We start from the raw sequence: 26,933 nt of genomic DNA, 5'->3' as shown, positions 1-26,933 counted from the left end.
GAGTTAGGGCTGGGTACTCGATGGGGGCATGGCAAAATTTACATGTAGGATTAGATTAGGGCTAGGGGTTTTGGGCTAGAGTTAGAGTGCTGGTTAGAGTTAGGGTTAGACTTATGCTTGAAAATAACCACGTCCTACGAATGGTTTCCTATCACGTATACTGGAATCCCCCCAAACCCCCCAGTCTTCGGTAGCTTGAGTGTCATCCTGTTTCAGTTACAGGCTCTACCTTCAACAGAGCCTTGAACTGAAACAGGATGACACTCAGGCTAAGTCTTCGGGACCATCCCCGCGCCCTTTCTGCTATGGCGCTACTATTTCCGTGTAGTTTGCTTCTTGCTCTTTAATTATCAGTAAAAGTTTGGGTTAGTACTTTTATGAAGCCTTGTTTCAGTGTATTTTAACATGCTTTCCTATGAACAGCCCTAACGTTGGGGTCAGCCCTTTTCCACTTCGTCCGTCTGTCTTCATCAGGACTTTGACCCACTTCTCCGACTAAGACGTACAGCCTTTTACACAATGCTTGTATACAGTTGAAGTGGCCTTGTACGTCCTCGCATGCTAATGGTCACCGGTGTTTAGACAGCCTTGGTTGATACCAACAAGGACGTTATACTGGGTATTGTCAAGGCTACATGCTGTTGGCATGCATACTTATACTTTATGTGCCCCCTACTTTGCTCTTCAATTTCTCTTATCTCAGAGACGAGGTAAGGATTCTAGATTCATATATGAAATGTCTTCCCAAGGACCCAAGCTTCAGTAAAGCTTTCGTAATGGTAAGCTAAATAACGATACATTGCGTTAATTGCTGTGACAAAAAAAATGGAGAGCTAAAGGGTAGTTGTATCAAATCAGTTCTGACTTTGATGCACCCTTCCGTTAAATTTTTGCATGGTAGTTTATGTATTATATATATGCAGCAGTATAATATGATTGTAAAATTTTATGTTTTATGAAAGGGTGCATAAAAATCAGAATTCTATTGATCTTTTCGATTTTCTCGGTAGATTGGTTTGTAAGAAATTGCCTGTCAAGGTTGACATAATTCCATAGCTTGACATCAGAGGAAAAATCCCTGGACGACATGACTCAAGCGCCAAAGAGTCACAAAACAAAGCTTTATCCTTCAGAAACCTCCTCTTGTGGATATCCTGACTTCGAAACAACTTCTTTCATGTGGCAAGAGGGACCAAAATACTTGGAGGAATATCAAGAAGCAAACCTACTTAACTTCCAGAGGCCTGCAGACAGACGACATTGCCAATGTAAACCACCGTCTCGTGTTTGTGTTTCTCATTTGTTCTTCATTAGGGGATGAAGGACCTCTCCAGCGCAAGAACATTATGCTGGCTGTCCGCTGCGATTAGAGACCTGCACTTGAACTCCCTAGCCTTTAAAGTGCACCGAGCTCTTAATCTGAAGCCAGACATCTTTCTTAAGTAGTCTAAAGAAAGCCAAAGTAAACTTCAAAGAAACGATACAGCTGTTGTTGCCGCATAGTCTCATCTACGTGAACGATAATACTTATTACCTCTACTACTACTACTATTTACTTACTTCTACTTACTGAACGATGATACTTACTACTACTACTACTACTACTACTACTACTTACTTGCTACAGCTTACTGAACGATGATACTTACTATTACTACTACTACTTACTTACTACTACCTAACGATGGTACTATTGTGGTAGAAGTTATGTTGACGTCTTGGGCATTTCTTGAGGTCGAATGCATATCTTCTTGCGTGAAAGAATTTTGTAGTTTCCTTCAGGATGGAAATATGCCATTCATTTGAGACAAATAGAACACAAGAGGTTATCAGCAACGGTAAACGTAACCTTCAGACATCTCTCCATCTCCATCTCTTCCTGCGGTGTGTCCCTGACAGTGTCAAGAGTACTTCACCATTGTTGGAGGATACTGTAAATGCAGAAATGTTTGCGGTGGTTTTATGTTGGTGGTTTTCGCGGCGACCGTTTCACCGCGAACATTTTTGTCCAATACTGTAGCAGTGTGTGACTATAGCGCTGCCGCAAGCTTAAAACCACCGCAAACACTTCATTTTCGCCTTTTAGCGCGAAATAAAAACCACGCGAACTTAAATGCATTTACAGTACGCACGTGCAGAAGAACCTCCAGTTGCACCTGCAATATGTCAGACGTTATCACACAGGAAGTCTAACATCGTCTTGAGGAATGTCTAGGACCCTGAACGAGTTGTGAGCTGAATTCTCTCTAGATCAGATTTGCTTGCAGAATTTTGATACCCCTTTTGTGTTCTGATACAAGGTCAATATCATAACAGGACTCTTTTAAGTCAATGTTCTGAATTTTAAAGACAGTGATAGACGAAAGGAAGAAGAAAAGGAAACAAATAGCTTTTAATCTATTTGAAACAAGTTTTAACTGTAATTTTCAACACAAAAATTGGACTTACCCACATTTTGGACTGTACAACACCAGTCTTTGTCATCTGTGTTGTACAGTCGAAACTTTGGGTAAGTCCAATTTTTGTGTTGGCAATTACAGTTAAAACTTGTTTCAGAATGATTTCAACCAACACAGATGAAGTTTCAAGCTAAGCTTTCTATCTGAGTTTGAAATTTTCTTCTTTGTAATGATAAGATAACGGTCTAAATTCGGTGGCTCCTATTTTCGTTTTATAAATAGAGTAAAGCTACAGGTAGCCGTGGTGGAGTTTGTCAGCATCTTGCTTTTGTTTCAAATTACATGTATAATGAGTCTTCCTTATTACTCATCTTCTAGCTGTCTGCTTGGCCACGGCAGATCGTTGATAGGTAGGATTAACGGATAGCAAGTGGTAGAATACCGACATTTATACCATTAGACCTCTGCATTTTCCAAAATTCACAAGTCGGACCTAATGTCTTGTGGTGTGGTCACCTCTCCTGGCAGGAAACTGTCATGCCGCCAAAAAATGAGCAGGTTTTTGAACTTCATCATCCCGATTGATTTACAATGATTACTGTGCTACTGACTGATTTATAAATGTCTGATTATGAGGATTTAGCTAGCATTTTTCTCTTTCCTACCAAACATTCTTCCTGCTAGCTGACTGACCACCGCTAAATGACTAAGCTAAACCGAATTCGGTGATCTTTGATTTAGTGGATACAAGCGATATCAAGTTGCACTGATTTCCTTCGCTAATTGCAAAGAACAACTGCAGTCCAATTTGCAACCGCACCTAATGGTGTAAAGATAAGGACCTTGCCCCTGCTGCGCGCTTCATTGATTTCGTTAAGTTTCATTGGTTCCTGGTCTCTGTCAATATTGGTGGAACCGTTTACTGAACAGATGTCGTATTGGCTATTGCAACTAATTAAATCAAAGTAATATCATACTCGAAGGAAGGTTAGCAATTACTGGTTGCAGGATTTGGTTTGTAGACGTGGCCTTGGTGTATTTCTGTCAATATTGGTGGAACCGTTTACTGAACAGATGTCGTATTGGCTATTGCCACTGATTAAATCAAAGTAATATCATACTCGAAGGAAGGTTAGCAATGACTGGTTGCAGGATTCAATTTGTAGACGTGGCCTTTGTGTATTTCTGCCCTGCGATAAGAAGAATGTAACGTTAGACGAGCGAAGGTGTCATCTGGTTACTGTTGGCCTCCGTGAACCCAAATTGATTCAATTAATGACAATGGAATAGCTTCAGAACATGACCTTGTTTTGGTGGTCCAGCATGTCTGGAGAGGGGGGATAGGAAAGATTACATTAACAGATGAGAAACAGCCGGCTGCGTTACACAGCCACCACCATTGTTGCTTAGTCACCCTACTCAACAAAACAAAACCTATTCCATCAGGAGGCTGGGTGGTTTCCCTCAGCACCTTAGTCAGCAGCTCAGGGGCGGCGCACTGGGAACTGATATATTGTTCTGGAGTTGAACCTTGCAGGAGACCAACCATTTGGCCACTGTTGTCATGACAGATGTTAGCTGTTTGCTAACGGAAAATGTTCACAGACACAGGTAGATTTACATGATGCCCGTGAACCCTACTATTATTAATGTCTCTCACGGTTGCAAGAGTGCCTTTGGGATAAGAACCTATGTGTATAGCAAAGGTGGAGGTTTTTCCTGGGTACTTTGTCAGTAAAAATCGAAATTTGTTAGCTCATTATGGTCTTGGGTTTCCGCCCACAACATGAGACTCGGTCATATCTAGCCTGGGTGCCATCCCATTTCTACCGGGGGCTCCTACACTCGCTACCCTAAAAAAAAAGAAAGGGTAGCCAGTGTAGGAGCCCCCGGTAGAAATAGGATAGCACCCAGGCTAGGTCACATCGTGCGGTTGCAAACTGGTATTTGTATACATGCACATGTCGTACACAATCCATCTGCCTTGCGGTGGAAAAGGCTGTGTTAGATTATTGTCTGCGATTGGTTCTGTCACAGCCTAGCCTGCTTGGAAATTCTACCACATCAAAATCGTACGACAGTCTACGAAGAGAGTGACCTCGCCTAAAGTTCGAGATTATCATGACCTGAGCAGATCTGTCCTGAAGCAGTTCAAGCTTCTAACATCTTGAATGATTGCACTAGGAAGGCTTTGAAAGTAAAGCTGTGTAGACACATCTTCCGACCTTCACTGTAGTGTGAGAAACTGTTAAGCGGACACGAACTGGAAGAAGAAAAAAAACTGCAGTCCATCGGACAACTTTGTTCCGATGACTCATACCGAATCTTGCCCTTGGCATTCACCCAGGAACGGTTTGACATATGGGGGAGACAGCTTAAAAGATAACAAATAGTTGCTGCATGAGTCCTTTTAATCCACTGCTGTCATGATAGCATCGCTGGTACTCTTCACCTACCTGTCAACTCCCATTTATGGATGTTAAAAGTATATACGCCTTACGAGTGCGTGTCGTTGTGTGTGTGTGGTCAACCTGATGGCGTGATCCACGCCCATACGTCTTCTCGTTTACCATGTTTTTAAAAATCAGATATGGCAAATAATAGACAAGGACAAAGTGGCGTTGCACTCAAGTTATATAACAGCGTCACTGTCGTCAGTGGAAATAGTTGCAGGGGTGCCAATATCTCCCTCTCGGCGTCCTAAGCTGTCAAATAAAAACAATGCACTGGTTAAGATTTAAGTTGGTTTTGGATTATTTCCATATCTGTTGCACGTATCATTAGTCACGCATAGTTGGATGCTTGAGACGTATGAAATGCTAATGAATATACCAGGTTACAACCTGCTGAGTATAACGTTTGATAATTTCTTTACCTTGATAATTTCCCACTGTGGCTTCCTATTTCTGTTTTATCGACATTCCGACAACCAGTTCTTTCCCACTAAAACGTGTTTTTGTTACGTACTCTCCAGGTCACACCCATGCACAGTCTACGGTGGTTTCGAGCCCACTGCCCGACCCGTTCAGTCCATCACAACCGGCTGGTACGTCATCACAGGATGCAGAGGACACAACACAACTCCAAGCATCCACCGAGTTCTACTCATCTGCAGCCCCTGCTACTGCGGGGACACAACAAGGGACTCAAGTTATGGTGGCTTCCTCACAAACTGTCGCCGCTGACAATGTTACCGCCTCCTCAGGTGCAACAGGTGCAACAGGTGCAACAGGTGCAACAACTGCGTTGTCAGCAACAACTGAAGCTGGGTCCACTGTTGCAAGAACAAGTACAGTGCAACAGGTGGTAGTTAATGATACCATTGCACCTGTTATGGCAGAAGAATCAACTTTGACATCAAGACCTACTACTGCAGTAGATTCCAGCACCACACAGATGATGGCAACAACTGAGGAAGAGATGGGCACAGGTTTTGACGACCTTGTTCCAGTAACCGAAGATTCAGATTCTTCAGGTGTAACCAAAATGCCGGAGACCACTACGGTTCGTTCAGTACTGGTGATGGTAAACACAACAATGGTCTCAACTGCTGTACCTGGAAATGTGACAGAGAACGACACGCGAGTCGCCTTTATACCCCGTTTGGCTGGTACAACATCCCGCCCGGTTGTGTCTACACGAGTAAGCACAGAGGAGCCAGTGGTGTCTACAACACTTAGGATCACCACAGAGAGCACTCCACGCACTACAACAGAGGACCTGTCGAGGGTGAGTGATGGTCTATTTAAAACTAAAAACACTTCTTTTAACTAAAACCCCTTCCCCTTACAGGATGTTGGCGGTAGATAGAGTGATAGCGATCTCACATTGTGAGCTGGTAAACATGGCGGAGACATGTGAAAACTCTCCACTGGTTCCGGTTGTTGGCGAGCGTCCAGCCTCTTCTTCTAGACCACACCTAAACACGACTAACACCAGATAATCTCCACCCTTAGTCAGTGTCAATACACTTTGACTCAGCGAAAACAGCCTGTAGCACCAGTGTCCTAATGCCAAACACTGAAACGTACAGTGTTTCTCCAGGATTTATGTAGGATAGTTCATATAAAGCCATACTCGATATACGATATATATATATGGTAAAGAAGAGATGTTGTCACTACTGTAGCGTGTTTGTGGCTTTCAGAAAACTTCTTGAAATTTTTCAATTATAAACTAGGCTTGATTGCAAGAAGCGACCGTTTTAATTTTAGTACATCTAGTGGCTCTATTGCTGTCACTGGAAAGATATTCTAGCACTTAGTCTACTGCAGGGTGAAATATTAGTCTATCATAGTAACACTGACTACATCTTGATGGGATTGTAGCCAACAGGCCAGGGCTTTAAGCGCCTTCTGGGAAAATTGAATGGATGCGTTCGGGTCAGTGACTCGGAGTTCATTATGCTTCGCTGCCAACGAAAGGTTGTGGCGACAACAGATACGCAACAGCTTCCAATTTCCTAAATCGGACATTGTATATATCTACCCATCTTTGGAAATTTCCTTGCTGCCAATTGTTGGGGCTATGCTATAAATAAAGCGTAAACGTACAGGGTAATTTCTCCTCAGTATCTGTGAAAAAGCAATGGACCTTTTATAATGGCAGTGTGAAAATGGTTCGAGATCCATTAGATAGGTTCCGAATGTCCCGGCTCACGGAATTACAGTTCGTAGAAATTCTACAGTTTCTTAGAAATTGGTATCAGATTTCCGCTGGGTCAAGAGGTGGTGTTGCATCGAATGGATTTACCAGTGGACCATAGAGTGGACGTTTTATACCGTGGCGATATCTTGAGGTCTTTTTGGCGCCTTCATTTTGTAGCGTCTTCCTTGGCTGTGCAGCAAGATTTTTTTTCGACGTCAGTGCCTAGAAAACAAGTTGAAGAAATCCTTATATTGGTTGTTTTAGATATTCAACACAACACACGTAAACATATTTGTGATGTCCACCATATCTCAAAATGAATATTTTTAATGCAGTACTTTTCAATACCAGGAAATATCGGCTACCAAAAATTCAAAACCGAATTCATCATCCCTCTAGATTCATAATAGAACACCTATTTCAAAGACCATTTGTAAGACGGCGGGATAGTTGATTGCGTAGGTCAAAGAAGGTATTCAGAATTCGCCAGGAATATCTACATGCTAGGCGTAGTTAGCGTAGTTAGATGTAGGAACGAGGGCCAAGGGTGACGAGGGAAAGGTAGTTGTAGCTTGATGGGGTCGGGTTGAGCAACGGCGAAAGCGCTTACAGTAAAGAGGGATTGTCAAACACAGTTCAAGGGAATAAAACCCAGCTGGTTGTGTATGTATGCTAGCCTATGGATAGAGAAGCCAACCGCATTCCCTCCAGCAGAGCTACTGTGACCCTCGCAAAAATGGCACACTCTTTCTACGCTGTAACCCACAACTCAAATCCAAACGTAATCAAACGCATGGTTTATTAATTCCCGTTCCAAAAGTAAACATTTGGTTCATGGTCACAAAAAGAGTATGGGTAATGTTGTATTCACATAGCCTGGGTGCCATCCTATTTCTACCGGGGCTCCTACATTCGCTACCCTAAAAAAAGGGTAGCGAATGTAGGAGCCCCGGTAGAAATAGGATGGCACCCAGGCTAGTTTTCACAATACTGTGTAAAAGTCTTCAGAAGCTACCACCCTGCCTTGTTACAGTAATGTGCTTCTGGACACCTGTTGATAATTGGAAGCAGTGTTCGTTCCTCGGGGTTGATATTGGAACAGTATGCCTCGTGTGCCCCTGAGATGTCAACCATTTAAAATATGTGGAACATAGATAAAGTAAAAATGGTGTCAATGGACAGAAATTTCCATGAGGCAAATTCAAGGATGTTACCAGGTATCAGATTTTCGTTTCATGTTTTCTTGTGAGGTGGTTATGCAGTATGGGTTTAGACAAGACAATATGCATCAGCTGCTGTATAAGAACGTTTAACACTATGTTTTATCTCTACTTTCTAAACCCCGACCTTTCATGACAAAATACGGTTTTCTCATGGAATGTTCCTTCCCATTATATTGGGTGTGGCCCGCTGTGGGCGTCTCAACTGTCAATGACCGATAGTGTTGTTGATCTTATAAGTTCTAAGGTCACTTGCTAGTCATCCTTCAAGTTTGTGAAATATTTTTGACTCGGGCCACACCTACCATTTGATTTGGTACAGATGTGAGCTGTAATGTCAGATCGATAGACACCCTGTTTCAGTACCGTCGATCCCCCTGATTATAAAAAGCTTGTACTACCAGTCTTTGGTACTTAAGTGCGAGTCAGTGGGAGGGTATGATATGTGAATGCATATGGTACACATATGATCCTCAAACCATGTTTTAATGAAGACAAAAAAAAAATACATTTTGAAACTTGTATCATCGCAAAAAAGGAATCAAAGGAAAACAAGAGTGTACGTATTTTGTTTACGTTCTTGATAAACATGTGTCCATGGACAATTGCATCTAGACCAAACACCATAACAATGCGAAGATTGATCTTGCGTTCTTTGTGTGTTTATTTTAATAAAATTCTAAGACCACAAATCGAAAAGCCACGTCCTTCTGAATTAGCCATCATCAAAATTCAAATATCGTCGGACCGAAAGAGTAGACACTTGTTAACTACTCTAGGATGTAAAAAACAAACTTACTACATTTTGAGTGAGGTCGAGAATTCAACAAGATGAGACGAAACTCCATTAATGGGTCAGGCAGTAGAGGCAATCTATGTTTAATTGGCTCAATCTCAAAACATCTTTATTCAGTTACCGGGCAATGGCGAACGAATATCTGCATTAATTTCAGTGCTCTAGTACTAAGTGTGCAGTTTGAGGAATTTCTGATCTACTATCTTGTTTAGAAGAACCTGGACAGCTGTTGAGAAAAGTACCAAATAAACCGCCATGCTCCGTCCGTAGTCACAACAACTGTTCCCCAACAGGCTTCTTGGAGAAATAAACATCTTCGGAAGAAGACAGCCACCTCGGTGTGAGAAATTCCCTTCTGCCATTTGCAAAAAAAGTGATGCATCTGAACTGAGTCAAGAGAGGCTGGAAAAACTGCGATTTTTAACTTGAACAAATTCATATCCATCAGAGAGGCATTAGGAAAGGAATAAGAAAAAGAAAGAAAGTATAAGTTAGGTATGGTAACAGATTACTGAAGTTGAACTGGTCAAAATATTGATGTTGGGGTCACAATGTGTTTCAAGATGGTAGAAAGCTTTTATAGATACCATTTCACATGATCAACAAATGCCTTTAAGTATTTTTTCCTTAACTCAAGGATCTTGTGAAGCCCATTGGCAACATTTGGAAACCCATCCATAACCACAGCAAGTTTTAAGACACTCCAGAACTCTATAATCCTTGCAAGATATGCCTTTGAGTTTTAGGTTTACTGCAAGTGTTGACATGTAAGTTGTACATGGCTACATTTTTGCTGACATCTCTATGGGCGGCCTTCCGTTCTAGTGATAGACACAGATGAGCAACAAGTAGCTGTGCATTTTGTGGGCAGACCGTTTAGCTGAATATCGACATGCAGGCGCTCTCTCGGAATGCTCAAGGTATACCACCGAATAGCAACAGCACAAGGACATGTCAGCGGGAAGGCCTTTCGGAATGCGGAGAATGGCTGGTGATACAGCCGTACTGGGGCCTAGGGCTAATACACTGACATTCGGCGTCCCGTGGGAATTCATTAGTATGGGCGAGTGGCAATGTTTTAACTACTGTAATTTTTGAACATCGCCTTCAGCAAGGCTTTGAACTTATATTGATTTGAACATTATGGGGAAGTATGTAATGTTCAACTTTAATATGGAAACATGAATAGCTACCTTAAATAGCGTACAACGCAACGAACTGTAATGCCCTGATGCATCTGTATCATGAACATGTGTACTCGTATGGCATACAAGAACCTGTAGGTTTCTCGAATCAGTCACTCAGTGATGAACAACTTTAACACTCTTCCAAGACTGCATTGCTCACGTACACTGGTAAGAAAAGTCAATAAAAGTCATAAACCTTAAAGCTATCACACAACATCAAATCCTGATGGCCACGAAGGGCCATTCTAATAAGAATTGAGTTCAATATAGATCTTAATACACTTCCCGGAGGAATGAATCCAGACTACAGGGCTCCACATGTCAACAGTGGCCAGAGTGTCTGGAGCCCATGTATTTCATGAACCATCCCCTCTGAAAGTTAGCATAAACAAACTCGACAAGTCCTTGCTTGATAGAAGACTGGCAGACAGTTTGAAGAAAAAGCATAAGTGAAATGCAAACTCTAATAACTGCAATATATCATCCCGTGGATGTGACCTTTTCCTAACCCTAACTGGAATTTGATACATGGTGTGCTATGATGCATATTCCAATCATCTGCATCCCCACAGTCTCTCGTTCACTTGTTGACCTACCTCCCGGTATCAGAGGGTCATGCAGCTTCTCAAATCTCGTCTACACATTCCAATTTGTTGGCCGGAACCGCCTCTTTAATTTATGGGGACCCAACGCATTCCATTTTGGTATCTATCAATCACTGGAAAAACGTTTTTACAAGTTTCTATGCTGCACATATTAGACGTCTAGTTCAACCAACCAATCTAGCTCACCGATACTGTTGATACAGTTCTCCTCTGCACGTATTGGTGAAGACTCAGAGGCACCAGTCACCCTTTCATTTTGGTATCTATCAGTCACTGGAAAAACGTTTTTACAAGATTCTATGCTGCACATATATATAAAACGTCTACTTCAATCAATCTAGCTCACCGATACTGTTGATACAGGTCGTCTCCCCTGCACGTACTGGTGAAGACTTAGAGGCACCAGTAAGATTTTATGTCATGATCGTTCTATCGAAGCTGGGCCAGGATAAATAAACACCCAGGGAGGTGATGGAGAGACTTTAAGTCAGCTACACCTAAAATTTGTTTTCCTAGTCCTGGTTAATCTTGGAAGGGTTATCCTGATACCGTAGATCTCGTAGAGGAGACTTGATGGATAGCACGTACATGGAATGATGTATGACAGGTCGCCGCAGGTTTATGTTTTCATACTTTTGTGGTTTCAAAAATGAAATGGTCAGAAATAACATGAAATGACTAAGATGTTAAAGTGACATTCCTTTGAACATGAAGTTTTGTATGTTCTTGGAATAAAAGAATGGAAGCATGTCAAAACTACACTCTACACAATATGTACTCTACGATATCTGATACACATCCAGGATTTAGAATATATTTCGGGTGGATCTGCGACAATAAACCGGTATCAATATCTACGACACATTTTGAAGGGAAGAATTACTTTGTCTTTCTGTTGCTTCTCTTGCCGGAGGTCCATGGTTTTCTAGTTCTTAGTACTGAGATGGTCATAATGTTACTGTTATATTTGTATGTCGATACTAAATGTTGCACACATTTTTCAAAAAGGTATTAGAAAAGATCGTGGATCTGACATAACATTTTTTCACTATATCTAAGATATTTGTTTGAGTCATTCCATGAAATATGTTTCACCATCGTTCTATGCTAACTTGTAATTTAGCATAATAATGAGTATCTTTTAATGAATTCTCTTCTTTCATTTGTCTATCATTGAAGATTGTTTTGTTAGTTGTGGCAGGTCGCTTGACAAGCCATGTAGTTTTAACCTTTTTAGAACACATTTGTGATTTACTCTTTATTAATGAGAAAGAAATGTGACGTTTCTTTGTGTTAATGAGTTGCATGATCTTTACTAATACGTTATATATTCCTCTACAATAACTCATTAATCGGCCAGGCCGTTCCTGTGCCGGTACCATCTCAGACGACCACAGTTCCACCCACTACTACTACTACAGCTAGTCCAATGATAACAACAACAACAACAACAACAGAAGTAGCATCGACAACAACAACAACAACACCAATATCAACACAAACATCAACACCAATGTCAACAACAGTATCAACTCCTCGTATTGTTAAAGGAACAACGTTTCCACCTCAGGTATTACACTGCAGCCGCCACTTATGCCCCGCACTGTGGATTATGGCAGCTTATAATGTTTATCCGTCATATTTCCTAAGATTGTATCAAATATTACTCCCAGTAAATACCAACAACACAGCTCGGAGGTAAGTCAATTATCATATTTCCAGCACTGGTAATCATCGTACGTTGCTTGGTGCCCTCATTTTTGTTGTGGTACAAATGTATCTAGATTGAAATGCTATAATTGTGCTATTTTGTGCCAAAATTTCTTTACCCATGCCACGTTCGCTTCATTTTTATTTGTACAGCAGAAGGCTACAAATTAGAATAGTAATGCCGTATTCTTCAACAGCAGCTTTTGCCTATTGCCTGAAGCTCAATGTGCTTGAATAGTTTTGCAGCCGACTACCACCTCTGTCCGTCACTGTTAAAGCATCACATTTTACCCGATTCGGCAGACCTCCCCTAAAGTAAAACGAGTTCAACTTCATGGCCTTGAGCTCCCGGGCGTCCCATAAATGAGAAAATCTCAAATAAGTCGGGGTCATCACAGGTCAGACTCATTGACTGCTTTGTCTCTTTCGGGAGTGCTAGATGTCAATGGTGGACTAGGGCACGGTACCGCAAACATTAATCTGCGAAGGCAATGCCTATGTGTAGTACCTATACGGATCATTAGGGGTAATGAAGCCAATGCATTTGTAAAATCGATCTACTGATTAACAATCCTCATCATTTCACCCGCAACTATGTTGACATGTGAATGAGAGTTGATTCATCGTCAGGGATACTAAATGTTTCATTCTGTATTTCAAAATTACATCACTATATTTTGAAAAATTGGTGACTTAAAATTGGATATCATTTGGAGCTATTGGTTGCAATTCTTCAGCCATAGGATTTCCTCCTATCGGAGTGCCCTAGGGGTTTTAAAAGCAAAAGAAAAGGAAATTGGCAAACCCTTTCCTGTTTGGCAGTCACCGTTCACTTGATTTGAATACAATACCAAACTCTGGTGACTTGTATATTATTTTCTGATGGTAAAACAAGCCACAGGACTTCTCCGTGAATAGTTTCATCAGGTTGGTAAGTCACTGAAAAAAAAACTGAATAAAATTGTATAAGATACGTAAATGTCATAATGAATTGTCCCTGGTAAATCATGTAGCTTAACTGCGAACCTGTACGGAAAGATATTGATGACCAGATAACAAGCATCCATATATATTCTCAGTAATTGCGCTGTGTCTTTACTTAAGTCGTCATTGCTTGGGACTACCCACTTGGGAAATAAATTCTGGTTAAATCCGGTCTGATGAAGTCAATTTACGTGGGCATGTACAGATGCTTTCTTCCGTACGTATTTGCCTTGCTCACTAAGTATTACTTCTTTTGTAGACAATCATGGCCCTCAAATTTCAGTATTTTGCCCGTGGTGCAAAAGTGCATCAACCACAGTATCTTTCATTTATGTAACATCACAGTTGCTACATATCAAGCTAAATTCATAACTTTTATCTCTCAATATAGTCAAGAAAATTTAACGGAACCTATAATCATGCCTAGTAATGATGAATTGTAAGGAATTGATATTCGCACCATGTACAACTGAAATATGATCAAATAGCTGCCGAGGATTTCTGACTTCCACTTTTATGAGGTTAAGTATAAAAAGTTTCAGGAATTTAGTACCACGTCGGCAGAACGTGATGCATATACGGTAATTAGCTTGCTATTTACACCTATTATAACTGATAAATCTCTTTTGTTCTCTTTGATCAACGTTGCATCGGATTAACAGCCGTTGCATAAGATATGTCTTCGGACACGACTAAATGAACCTATATACGAGATATTAACCTTCAAGTTAAATACGCGAACTCGACCGTAAACGCTTGCGTTCTGCCGACGTGCTTTAGTACATAATGAATCATAGCCTCTGCCTAAAGAGACTTCCAAAGCAATACGAAGGCAGAAAATACATTGACAGCAAAGATCAATACAGTACCAACTGCTAACCATATTGCAGAGAAGGTCGTGACATAGAATTTGTACCTACACTAATTGTGACCCTAAAGCCACATGTGGTTGTTTTGGAATTCCTTGAGCGTTACTGGGGACCCGAAAAATGTCAGTACACTGGATGGAGAAACCATATGTATTTCCTTGAGTTAACCGTAATCGCTGTCCGCCCCCTCAAATCATGCAATAGGTCGCAGCTTGCAAGAAAATGCTGCAAAATGCTTGACTTAATTGGGTTGGGTTTAACGGTTGTGGACTATAAGCAAGTTGGTGCTGTTTAAACGAAACACATTTTCAAGCCAGCTCGCCAGGAAAAATATAGCCTCTACCAGGCTCCACAGGTCGCTGGAAAGATAGTAGGAATTTGCCAAATAGACAGATAACATGCCAGAGGAGTTAGCTGGCTAGGGAGTACAGTTTGCGACCCTAGGTATGTTATCTGTCTATTTGGCAAATTTCTATTGTCTTTCCAGCGACCTGTGGAGCCTGGAAGAGGCTAGGAAAAATATTGGATTGGCTCAAACCTGCAAGACAAACCTGGCCAAAGTCAAAGTTTCAAAACGTTTCCATGTTACTGTAGGCTCTAATTCATGATGTATTACATGAGAAATATGATGTTAAATTTGAATCTTCTTTCAATTCCCTTTTCAGCTTTGCACAGTTGATGAGCTGGCTTCACATTCAGCTTAGTGGCCTAAAAATCCTTTTCAACATTTTATTTCTCTAACTATCTCTGGGCCATGTACATGCAACTGCACATATCTTCCGATTGTCTTATCTATTCTATCTGCCCAGGTGGCCATTAACTCTTTGTTTATGAAAGTTGTTAAGGAACCGTGACAACAGGACAGATGTTTTAATACACCAGAAATCCTTTGTCCTCGAGGGGGAACACAAAGTTGATCTTTTGAGGTTTCGGGGGATTACTGATATGTCAGATTAGTTGGATAGCTAGATGTGAATAGTTGCACATGTCTCGATCATCTCGTTTTTTCCGTCTCTGTCGCATACTTCTGTTTTTTATTCATTTAGACATAACCTAATTTCTGCCTTTCTTTCAGTACTGTCCACTTCTCTCTTTACCTCCCTCTTTTTCTGTTTGTGTATGTATATAACTATGTACATGCATATGTGTGTATGTATGTATGTGTGTGTGTGTATGTGTATGTGTGTACGTATGTATGTATGTATGTATGCATGTATGTATGTATGTATGTATGTATGTATGTATGTATGTATGTATGTATGTATGTATGTGTGTGTGTGTGTATGTCTGTGTTAAGCACATGGCAGAAGACCCTCAATGCATTCAATTTTTCGCATTCTATAGTCGAACAGCACCCTGACATTCAACACACTTGAAACCACAGAAGGGCTTTTGAATTTTACATGTTTTTTTCATGTGTATCAGAATACATGTACTAAAGATGTCCATCTATTCCACCACAGTTGATCCCAAGCAAGAACCAGGCAGACCTGACCAGCCAGGAGTCAGACAACATAGTGACTGTGTTCTTCAATGGCACCAGATCTAAACTCACGGTAAGAAGAATACATGTACTTGTTCGTACTTCACTAGCAGCCTGGAATCTAGTCTTGCTAGCATTAGTCCACTACCAACAGTTGCTACCCCCACATCAACTAGTGGCTAAAGCTAGCAAGACTGAATTCCAGGCTACTTCTGTAGGGCATTTATCTTTTCCATTTGAATGTACGGATGCATCAGCACATGCATAAGGAAATCAGTACAGTGCTATAGATTAGGCACTCATGTCATTCAATATTTGAACCAATGCCTTACCATGTGCACAGCGTTTTCAAGTTGAAAAAATTAATTTTTACATTTTGTGTTCAGAACTGCATGCATATTGCCTTGATCTACATTTCCCAAGTCTGTGAACTATTTTCTTGGCCATCCTCTTTGTTTACACATAAATCTTCTTGTTATGATTTGTAATCAGATCATTCAACAAAATTCTCATATGTCTGTTTATGTATAAACAAGCAAAACGGACCTTATTGTAGAGTGTTGAAATAATTCTGATTGCATACTTCAAGTAGGTGTTAATGCATCTCACCTGTATTATTTTTTCACATCAAGTTTCAGTTAACGTTTTTTTATATTCTATGTTCAAGTTTGTTGTGTAGTTTATGCAGAGTTTAGCCTGGGTGCCATCCTATTACTACCGGGGCTCCTACAGTCGCTACCAAGTGTAGTAATAGGATTTTTTAGGATATTTTTTCACATCAAGTTTCAGCATAACGTTTTCCATATTCTATGTTCAAGTTTGTTATGTAATTCATGCAGAGTTTAACCTGAGTGCCATCCTATTACTACCGGGGCTCCTACACTAGCTACCAATTGTAGGAGCCCCGGAAGTAATAGGATTTTTTAGGGTGGCGAGCGTAAGAACGCTGGTAGTAATAGGATTGTTTTTAAGGTAGTGAGTGTAGGAGCCTGGTAGTAATAGGATGGCACCCAGGCTACGCAGAGTTCCAGTCCCACAAACAAGTAGCTACTGAGGCCTAAGCTTTCCAAAGTTGATGTGAGGTTATCATGATTCAGTAGGATCTCTGGGGAATTTGCCATTATCGCTTGATCTTGATCCTATCAGAGGTCTGCTATTGGAACTGCTCTTTTGATAACGTCATGATATCATTGGACATGACCCACCTTTCTTTAGGAAGGCAAATATAGACGGGACCATTTGATGGTTACAACCAGATGTTTCCAGCTGTTTGGTTGCCTTTAAAAAAATCCAAGGTTGCACATAGGAAGGTCATGTTTAAGATTGAGGCAGATGAAGATAACAGCACTCCAGCTTAGTACAGCATCCCAACATAAAAGAAATATTTGAAATTTTCTTGATCCTGAATCTACCAATGGATTGGCCTATGGGCAAGGGCTAGAGGTAGGGTTAGGAACTGTATAGACAAAACTCTGACAACTCATTTGGTACTACCATCAATTTGTCCAATTCTGGTGTATCGAAGCTTAATTCTGAATGATTATTACCATGTTCAGGCACTTAACCAATACACTTGTGAAGCACATTCTTCTATTAAGGATCATCATCAAAACGTTAATTCAGTTAGGCACAAATTCTAGTCTCCAAGCAGACCCAACGGTTGCAAAGACCGTATCCAACGGGCAGAAGGAGTTTTTATAGCAGCCCGGGTGGCTGACAACTTCTTTGGCTGACTAGAGCTTCTCTGGCTAGCTTGTACGATTTTGGCACCGTGGAGATCTGCTTGGAGGTTAACAAATTCAACCTTCAAAAAGAGTAGTCTGTATAACAGAAACTCCTGCCGCCCAGGCCTCCGTGCGGTGTCGGGCAGCCGCTATAAGGCCACACCATCTTGATTTTATGGATGACATCCTCTGGTGACCCCAAAACTAATGCGCTCGGGCGAAAAAAAGAAAATCCAGCCAAAAAAATGCTGCTAAACCACAGGACTACTAGTACAAAGCTGGTATTGCGAATTGAACCACAGAACACAGTTTATTTGTAGGAGGTATATGTAGGTTGTCTTGTTCATCATAGCAGACTCAGCGCAAGTGATTGATTTTTAATATATTGACAAGAACGACCAAGAAGTATACTATTAGAAGGTATTTGGCTCCAAGGACTGTGGATGATATATGACTGTGATGAGAATACTCATATACACCCATAAGGGCAGTTTCAACATAAATGACATTGAACTCCATATTAAGCATTCCATGGTTTACGCTCACAAATCTCACGGTGAGACCTCTGCCAGTCCCTCAATTTCTCTCCCATGTCTCTCATTATTGCAAAAGAAACGTGTGAGAGCCACTCTGGATAGGTCGTGTTTGAAATTGTCTGGGCGACACTCGCTGGCCGCCGCGATCCTCTCGTACAATTGTGCAAACGCAAAATCCCCCTAGCCAACATCGATGGCATACCAATCTACAAATACGCCCCAGTTTTCCGATAAGCCGGCACAATGCTAGCCTTTTGCGGCAATCTACATGTAGGTCAGCAAGTTCCGGAGTTCCGTGTAGCCTTGGAGGAGGTGATTTTTTTCTTCTTTTTGACAACAGGCGAAAATCAATGCGCGCGCGGATGTCATCCATAAGATTAAGATGGTGTGGCCTAAGCGCGATTCAATCAGGCTTATACAAATACAAATTCAATACAAAAAGAGTAGCTTTCCAGGGACAGCATTTTCTGACACTCTTATGTTCCGACACCCCTATGTGATCCTATGTTAAGGTAAGGGTTGGTTAGGGGGTGTCGAAACATAGGGGTTTCCGAAGTTGTAACCTCACTTCCAAACATATTTTGTGCGGATCCCATCTGTTGTCTGCAAATATGCCATCATTTAATGTAGTAGCAGATAGTTCTTGCTATCTGGACTGGAGATAACACAAATTAACTTGATAAACACTGCACAGACACACAGTTGGTCCCCAGGGAGGGATAGATGTCTGGTATGATAGTGCAATTCTAAAAGAAGATATCATCACATATTTCCTTGTAAAAGGATACTGGATGTAGCATAGTCTCTCTTATTCAAAATAAACAAGGATAACTTGCACATGTTAAGACCCAATCATGATCATGTCGTGTATCAACAGTTTCTGTTATTGATGTACAGAGGTGGGTGGATAAAGTGGAAAAACAATACCGATAGTAAAGCCTTAGGGAAGAACCTAAAAGAATATTCTAAATTCCTTTACTGAGTCGTAATCGGGGCGTTTTTGCTCCTAGCAAATTTGAACCACAAAATTACAGACTATTGACCCAATATTGATCAAGGAATCCTTAAATAATTTATCTACTGTGCAAAGATCATTCATCAGCAAAACGTCACACTCATTACAGCGCAACTGCAGGAATAACATAATTGACAATGCCAAGGTCACTCGAGGTATCACGGTCATCTGAGGGTTAACTTAAGCCCCATGCCAGATTTCTGCCTGGGCTTAATGTCTAAAACAGTTCCCATTGCTCTTAGTCTTATGATAACTGGCAGCAGTGTATTATAGTCTACAAGCACTGAAATGATTTGGTGTAACACAATATGACACAAAGATTAGTGCTATGTGCTTCTGTGGAGCATGCTGTATGATTGCCAAAAGTTTTGATAAGCACTCTTGGAACGACCCCAACCTTGCTAAACATTAATGCGTTTTCAGTGCCAGTGGATAGGATGGAAACTAGGGTGGGGTGACCATCTTTTCAGTTCCCTTTATTCAGATTCTCCTCTATTTGTATTTTTCCAATAAAATGCTACTTTTCAGGTGGGAAAATATTACAATTAACTCTTGGGAAGGATTTTTGTGTGTGCTTGTGTACGTGTGTGTTGGGGGGGGGGGGGGATTTGTAAAAATCACACGTCTTTCTCAATCCTTTTTGCTAAAACTAAAGCCCAATCAATCTAAAGCTACAATCTCACATTTCCTTTCTTTTCTGAAGAGGAACATCTGGATCCTCCAGTATGATGAGACATTCAGAGAGGAGCTGTCAATCATCATCAACGAGAATAGTGACGGACAGTTGAACGTCCAACCTACCGACGTCATCTACGTGGAACCAACCCCCATACTTCGACAAGAAGCCCTGCTGGAAGTTTCCATCTTTGTTTACAACAGGACCAGCAAGACAGGTGAGAGGAAAAGAGGAAGCTACTAAATGCAGTAACACTACAACATAGCCTGGTATCCAGCCTTGCTGATCCTTGGGTCCAACTTGTTGCAACTTCGTGGCGTCGTGTGGCGTAACGAAAGGGTGTTCCGCCCAGAACCAAGCGGTCCCTGGTTCGAATCCCCCTGACGCCACCGATGTTGTGCCCTTGGAAAAGGCACTTGACACGACTTTCCTCACTCCTCCCAGGTGTAGAAATGGGAATATTTGTTCTCTGCATGTGGCACTGCTAAAATACGTTATTAAAGCTAGAGTGCAGTGCCACGTCGTCCTTGTCTGTCAAAAAAGCGATTTGAAAAAAAAATTGTTGCAATGGATGGGAGGCAAACCCAGAGGTGAACAAGGTTGGACACCAGCTCACCGGCTTTTTAGCAAATGCCCACAAACGCCCACTCTGGCGAAGTCCGAGCTGCACAAATCTCAGTTATTTTTGCTCGGAATATGTCCAGGTCGTGCTCCTATTAAGAGCCAGCCTATACTGTAATTCACTTTTTCGTCACGACAGCAAAATTTCACTATGTAAGGAAAACGGACATTTTCACTGAACTTAAACTTCACGATTTACAGAACGGATGTGTGGACAGGTGTGTGAACAGTTTTTTTCACAGTGATGATAAGTTCACGGCACAGAGGTGACCGTGAAAACAGTGAACATAAAATTACAGTGAAAGAAACAAAAATTACAGTATCCACAGCCAGTGGAAATGTATAGAATCAAATTCACTTAAACTAACTCTCATGATCAAATTCAAAGGTAACCCATTACACTACAAAGTTAGCAATGGGATATTAATACATAGCTTTGTGAAAAAAGATTATGTATTAAAAGATATCATTAACTTCCTTTATCAGTTTAATTTTGCTTGGCATTTACATGTACCTGTAGTTGACAATCAAGGCTTATGACCAACCCAAAGGTGTGTACGGTGACACCAATGTCTGGCCAGTGACATATACAGCTGCTGAATAAACAACCGAGTGGGCAAAGTGAACAAGGTTGTTTACGAGGTGTTTATATAGGTCACACTAGACAGGCCTTATGTCACTGTAAACACTGTGGGAAAAGTCACATGGGTCATTGACGTTATTACATTTGTATCATACTGCCAGTTCAACTGAAACTGACATTGTTAAAAAGTTTAAATTCCATTGTTCCTAGGTGAGTGTCTATGCCGATCATGGTTGCTAGTTATGACCATGGTCAGCTGTGGTTGGAAGTTGGTCATTACAGCGAGGTTGCCTGCTAGTCTTTAGTGCCAGGTTACAACACATTTTGGAAAAGTTATATTCTGCTTGAATGGCATGCCCGTAGCCAGGATTTTGATTGGGGGGGGGGGGGGTCTTTTTAAATTCTTCTGAAAGGCCAATTCCTGTGTTTTTGAAAGGGTTTCAGAGGAAAAATCAGAGACAAAGTTAGCAGTTTTTTCAGGGATTCTAGCCTCTGTGGCCTTGCTGGTGATACAAATAAGTCCGCCTTGAAAACAAATCTTGAACATTAAAAAGTGGACCTTCAAGCCTGTGAAAGTGGACCTTCAAGCCTATGGGGGGGGGGGGTCTTCCAAACCCCCCCTGGCTACGGGCATGGAATGTGATCAAAGGAATCAACTGGAGCTAGAATAGGATGGAGTCCAGGCTACTCCCAACCCATCGCTGTCCTTGGTTTGGTAGCATCAGTTTGGGAACGCTCTGGTTTGGGAGTAGTCTGGTTTGAAAGAGGTGGGAATGTCCTAAATGTATGACAAGGGCTTAAGCCAGAGGTTTGACCAAATCAGAAACAGAGAGCTATAGACACAGTAGATAACAGGGAGACATACAAGATCCCCCTTCCAATCAATGTGGAGAACATCACTCACCGCTTAACACCAGGGGAAGTTATCTGGGTTATCTTGGCGGTGCTGTGGTCTATGGAGACAGTCATAAGTGCTGTTAAGTCTCAGGATTTGTCCCCTCCTTAAAGGTACTTTCCTTTGATCTTTGTGGTCAAATTGATGCTATTATTATCAGACAAAGAGAATGGGAACAAATCAATATATCCAAGTTTTTGAAGGGAACGTTTTGAAATGTGACATTGAAAACATTTCTTCTTGTCCTAGAGTCTGTGCCAATCCTCCCCTGGTTGTTTGTAATTCAAAATCAGATTTGTACAAATGTAACAGATTTTGAGAAGTGTTTGCCGGATATATGTCTGAGAGCATTGACATATCGTACAAAATAAATCACATTCATAATACATTGACTGTTTAGACATTCATAGCTTTATGTGAAAGAAGAAATGATCCTCCTTTTCTTGACCTACATATCAAAGTTTAAATTTGATCAATTTTATGGATTTTCTTGGTGAAACATGATGACTAAACAGTGTCATGTATTTTTTATCATGACCTCTCTCTCCCTAAAGATAATCAGGATCAAATTGTGGGAACTCTAGTCTAGTTACCTTTGCCGAGAAGGTTATGCAGAGGGTAGCGTTTGTGTGTGTGTGTGTGTGTGTGTGTAAAGAACAGCATAATACTTGATATTTGGTAGGTGGGTAGGTCTTGATGAGACATGGAAATGATTAGATTTTGGGTCCCCTAGCAGCTTGTTATGGTACTACAGCGGAACTTCCTGTTTTGATATCTCGTGTTCTGGACATGCTATGGTGCTGATTTTTGAGTGGTAGATAGCTCTTTGGACAGAGAGTAAGTGGTATAGGTTTTGGCCCCCTAGCGGCTTGTTTGGAACTGCAGGAGCAGGTTTTGCTTCAGACTTTGAAAGGGAATAACTCAAGAAGGGCCTGGTGGATGGTCATGATTTTTGGTAAGTAGTTTTTCCTGTCTATGGTCACAGCATTTGTGATGATGATACATAGTGTTGGAGACAAGCTTATCACCAGAATGAATGTGTTCCATATGAACCTCAATCAATACAGTGACCTAGATAGCAAAGAGAGCATCAGAGATTACACACTGTCAATCACAGTTGTGACAAATGCCCGAAGGCACTGTCAAACTTATGCAGTCACTGCAGATACGGGCTGGGATGAACATTTTTCAATCAGCTTGACTGATTTTACTTCCGATGTATGGCTGATGACTGACAACAGATTTGATCTGGTGGTGATAAGGAATAGCCTCTACCAGGCTCTGTGGATCGATGGAAAAGGTATCATGCAGAAATTGGCCAAATAGAGTAAATAGTATGTTAAGGGAGTCGGCTACGGAGAGAGGGACAATAGGTAACCCACGCCTATTGTCCTCCTCCCCGTAGCGTACTATTCACTCTATTTGGCCAATTTCTACCATTTTTTCCAGCGATCGGTGGAGCCTGGTAGAGGCTAGATAAGGAATACATTTGTCAGTATAAAGGTCAGATAAAAGTTGGCTCACAAAAGGAAGAAAAAAGGATGTAGGCCCTGGTAAATGTAAGACTGGCTTTACGTCACCATCTGAAATCATGAATGCAATCCCTTACAACAAGTCCGAGCTGGGGCTGACCCTAAGTTCGAACTACTAGGCCCAGGGATCCACAAAATTTGATCCATGTGGCCAAGTAGAGGGGTTTTATTACCACAGAGACATGCATTATGCTAAAACACTCATGCATGATCAGCCTTACCTTATTTTGCTCGCAATTAGTTATATAAATGTAGAGACAATTGTACCTCCTTCAAAGATATGGCTATATTTCAGTGTCTTTGGTTTCTGGTTATTTTCTATTGACGCAACTGGTGTAATCTGCCATATGACTACAGTACTTAGATCAATGACACCAAAAGTCATTCTTGTGAAATGAATTGTGTATTTCATAATGAAATGTGCAGTTGCTTGACTTACATGTAGCAACTCACCTTTTCACAAGCAGGTTAATGATGTAAAAGGATTAAGATCATACAATTTCAATTTACTGTAATTGTAGCTTTGTCATAATTCACACTCCATTGCAGCTACCTAAATCAAATTTTTCCTCCCATTAACCAAGTCACCCTGCATCAACCACTTTCTCACACACAAATCACACATAGCCACTCGTCATCATCATCACCATCACTTTTGCTGACGTCCAGGCGGGAAATTGCTGTGTCCTACCGTCTTTTGTCTGTTGCTTGGTGTTGCAGCAGCTCTTCGCAGCCACCCTCTTCCAGCAGGCCCAACTCGCTCGGTATGTTACCTCCCGCATTGGCCCTGCAACTCTGGCCCTTGATTTCGGCTCCTAGTGACGTTACTGACAGCTGCTCATGAATAATTGATGAGCTAGCCTTATTTGGCACAAACAGCCGCTATTTTGTTCTGAACCCAATGTAGCTATATCAGACGTAACCTGATAAGCCCATAGTTTAAGAGCGAGCTTTGCGGATTTTCACAAGATGAGCATGTGGCAATCCTCTGATTGGCTGAAAGCTGTTTGGTGGTGACGTCGCCAGGAGCTGAAATCAAGGGCCAGAATAGCAGGGCCGATGCGGGAGGTAACGTATTGAGCGAGTCGGGTCTGCTGAGGAGGGTGTTGGCAGCTGCATATCCCATATCCGTCCCGCTGAACTGTCCTTCCCTAAGTGATTTGTTGGCCTGCCCTGCTGATGGACTCATACTACCGTATCATGTCCTCTTCTCCAGCTGATTGGCTGATGCAGGATGCATCATGGATTTTAGATTCAACTAGTGGCACGCCCTTCGGAACAAACAATGCTGCAAAAGTCTTAGATAGCAACAATGGGACTTATTGGAACCTTTCTGGAGCCACCCATAACTACAACAACTGGAGCATCATACTGGACCTCACAGGGCCTCACACTCTGACAGGCGTTGCAGTAAATAACTATGGAGACATCGTTCATGACATTACAGCCTTCAAGTTGCAAAGGTCACGGGTTGGGAGACCGTACAACTGGAAGGATGTTATATCTATTACTAATGTAAAGGTAGCTACACACCAGCGCCAGGAGTTTGGTGGTTTCCAGAAAACAGCACAATATTGGAGATTTGTGGTCACTCAAACCCCTATTGAATACCAGCCATGGCTCAGAGAACTAAATCTGAAGGGATATGCATTGGGTGAGGGAGAGTATCCTTTCTTACCGTGAGAGTTGCTTCACACATACAGGCTTTCTGCTACCCTGCTGTCACCCTGTTGCGTGTAAACACGCTCTTAAGCCTTGTTGCTCAAACAAAAATGCCTGGGGTGGATCAATCCAACAGCCAACTAACATGCTTTATGCTGCGGTCCCATTTCCAATCCGAGGCCCAGCCGGTCAGCTTGTGGGAACGAAAAATATGATACAAAAGACAACAAAAGACACAAAACGTAAAAAGATTGCTCCTAAGGCCACACCAATTTAATTTCTTGGTTAACGGATTTTTTTGGTAATTTTTTTGGACATCATTAAAACAGAAGGCTGGGGTGAAAACATGCGCCCGACCCTGATTTTCCAATCTAGCATTTTTTTAAAATTCGGTTAACCAAGAAATTAAATTGGTGTGGCCTAACCATAGGTATTGTTTTGATTTTTAATTTTGCTTTTTTTAATTTTTCGTTTTCACAAGCAGCCCGGCTGGGCCCCAGATTTAAAATGGGACCGAAGCATAACACTGCCCATTGCTGGAGACAATAGTGCACTGGGGCTGCTTAGTTTCCAGTTGGAAACTGCCACACATGTACATGTACAAAAGACTATAGCTAGTTACCTAATTTAACTGTATCTGCCTTCCTCAGCAGTCATTCTCATCCTGAGCACACTGCGGCAAGTTTTGTGCTTACATAGCAAACTTCTTGAATTCACATGCACTGGTACAATGTATATTAACCTAGTTGGTTTCTTGGAAAATGTGCCCAGACTTGACTTGACACTGAAGCCTGACATCATCTATTATTAAAGAACAATAAAACATCTTATAGAAACATCACAATGAGAGTTTACAAGAACACATCTGGGAAATTCAATAAAAGTCAGTAATTTCTTCAAAAGTGTTGGCTGATCCTTTCTATGCCTGCTTTCTTGTATGGGGTCATAAAACGCTACAATAATGTGTCTGACCTTCAAGTTTATATGCACAATTTTTGTCACAAGATTTTTCTTTCCACAGCAAACAAATAAACAAATAAACGAAAAAACAAACAATCAAACAAGTAAACAAACAGGCTGTAGTTTGGGAACTTGACAAGACCTACATGTACATATTGTCATTGTTGAATTACTGTTGCAATACAATATGCTAAACTCACCCATGTTTTGCATTGTTCAGATAACAAAGTAGAGAAGAGGGATGCTGACCAACCCACGGTGTCGAAAGTTGACCTAGAGGCTGCTCTGAATCAAATGAAGAACCAGTATGAGGATGAAGATAGGGTAAGTGTAAACAGCTTGACCTTTAACCCTCTCTGTGCTTAGTTCTGCTTCAAACAATACAGAACGATGCTGGTTAAACTTCTCAACATGTTAGAGTTGGTACATCTATATAAGGCTTGGGAGGGTGATCAAACATGTTAAAAGGGGTTATCTAAGCCATATATGGTAGGAGAGAGTTGAAAGCAGTTCAATTTTAACACAAAACCTTGGGAGCTGATTTAAAGAATTTTTAGTCTGTCACTGTTTGAATTGATGTTACATGTACATATCGTCCTTTTTTTTAATCACTGTGTCAAGCATGTTTTTGTCATGGGGGCATACTAGTAATCTGGAAAACTATTACAGAATGACAGTTCAAACTTACCTTGGATGTTGTCTTCCAAGTGTAAAAGCTTCAATTTATTTATTTATTTCTGTATTCTTTTACTAGGGTAGCACCCTCAGTGGCTTCGCACTGATTTTCAGGGAGGCCCTAGATACACATATACAAACATATAAACAATAC

General features: G+C 41.3%; 1 protein-coding gene across 3 annotated transcripts in view; it reads left to right on the top strand.

The window, feature by feature from the left end:
- LOC136435521 (uncharacterized) overlaps positions 1-26,933 on the top strand; it is a 35,845-nt gene that overhangs the window by 6,692 nt on the left and 2,220 nt on the right. The window contains exons 2-7 of one of the 3 annotated variants that reach the window (XM_066429099.1): positions 5,374-6,128; positions 12,215-12,424; positions 15,881-15,973; positions 19,879-20,068; positions 24,699-25,136; positions 26,325-26,428. In XM_066429099.1, coding sequence (XP_066285196.1) covers positions 5,374-6,128; positions 12,215-12,424; positions 15,881-15,973; positions 19,879-20,068; positions 24,699-25,136; positions 26,325-26,428 — 1,790 coding nt within the window. The remainder of the gene's footprint in view (positions 1-5,373; positions 6,129-12,214; positions 12,425-15,880; positions 15,974-19,878; positions 20,069-24,698; positions 25,137-26,324; positions 26,429-26,933) is intronic. The other 2 variants (XM_066429100.1, XM_066429101.1) reach the window with 2 other exon arrangements.

Source organism: Branchiostoma lanceolatum, chromosome 5, assembly GCF_035083965.1.
Source record: "Branchiostoma lanceolatum isolate klBraLanc5 chromosome 5, klBraLanc5.hap2, whole genome shotgun sequence".
NCBI classification, from domain to species: Eukaryota; Metazoa; Chordata; class Leptocardii; order Amphioxiformes; family Branchiostomatidae; genus Branchiostoma; species Branchiostoma lanceolatum.
The sequence above is the reverse complement of the archived record's forward strand: the minus strand, read 5'-3'. Positions and strand labels throughout refer to the sequence as shown.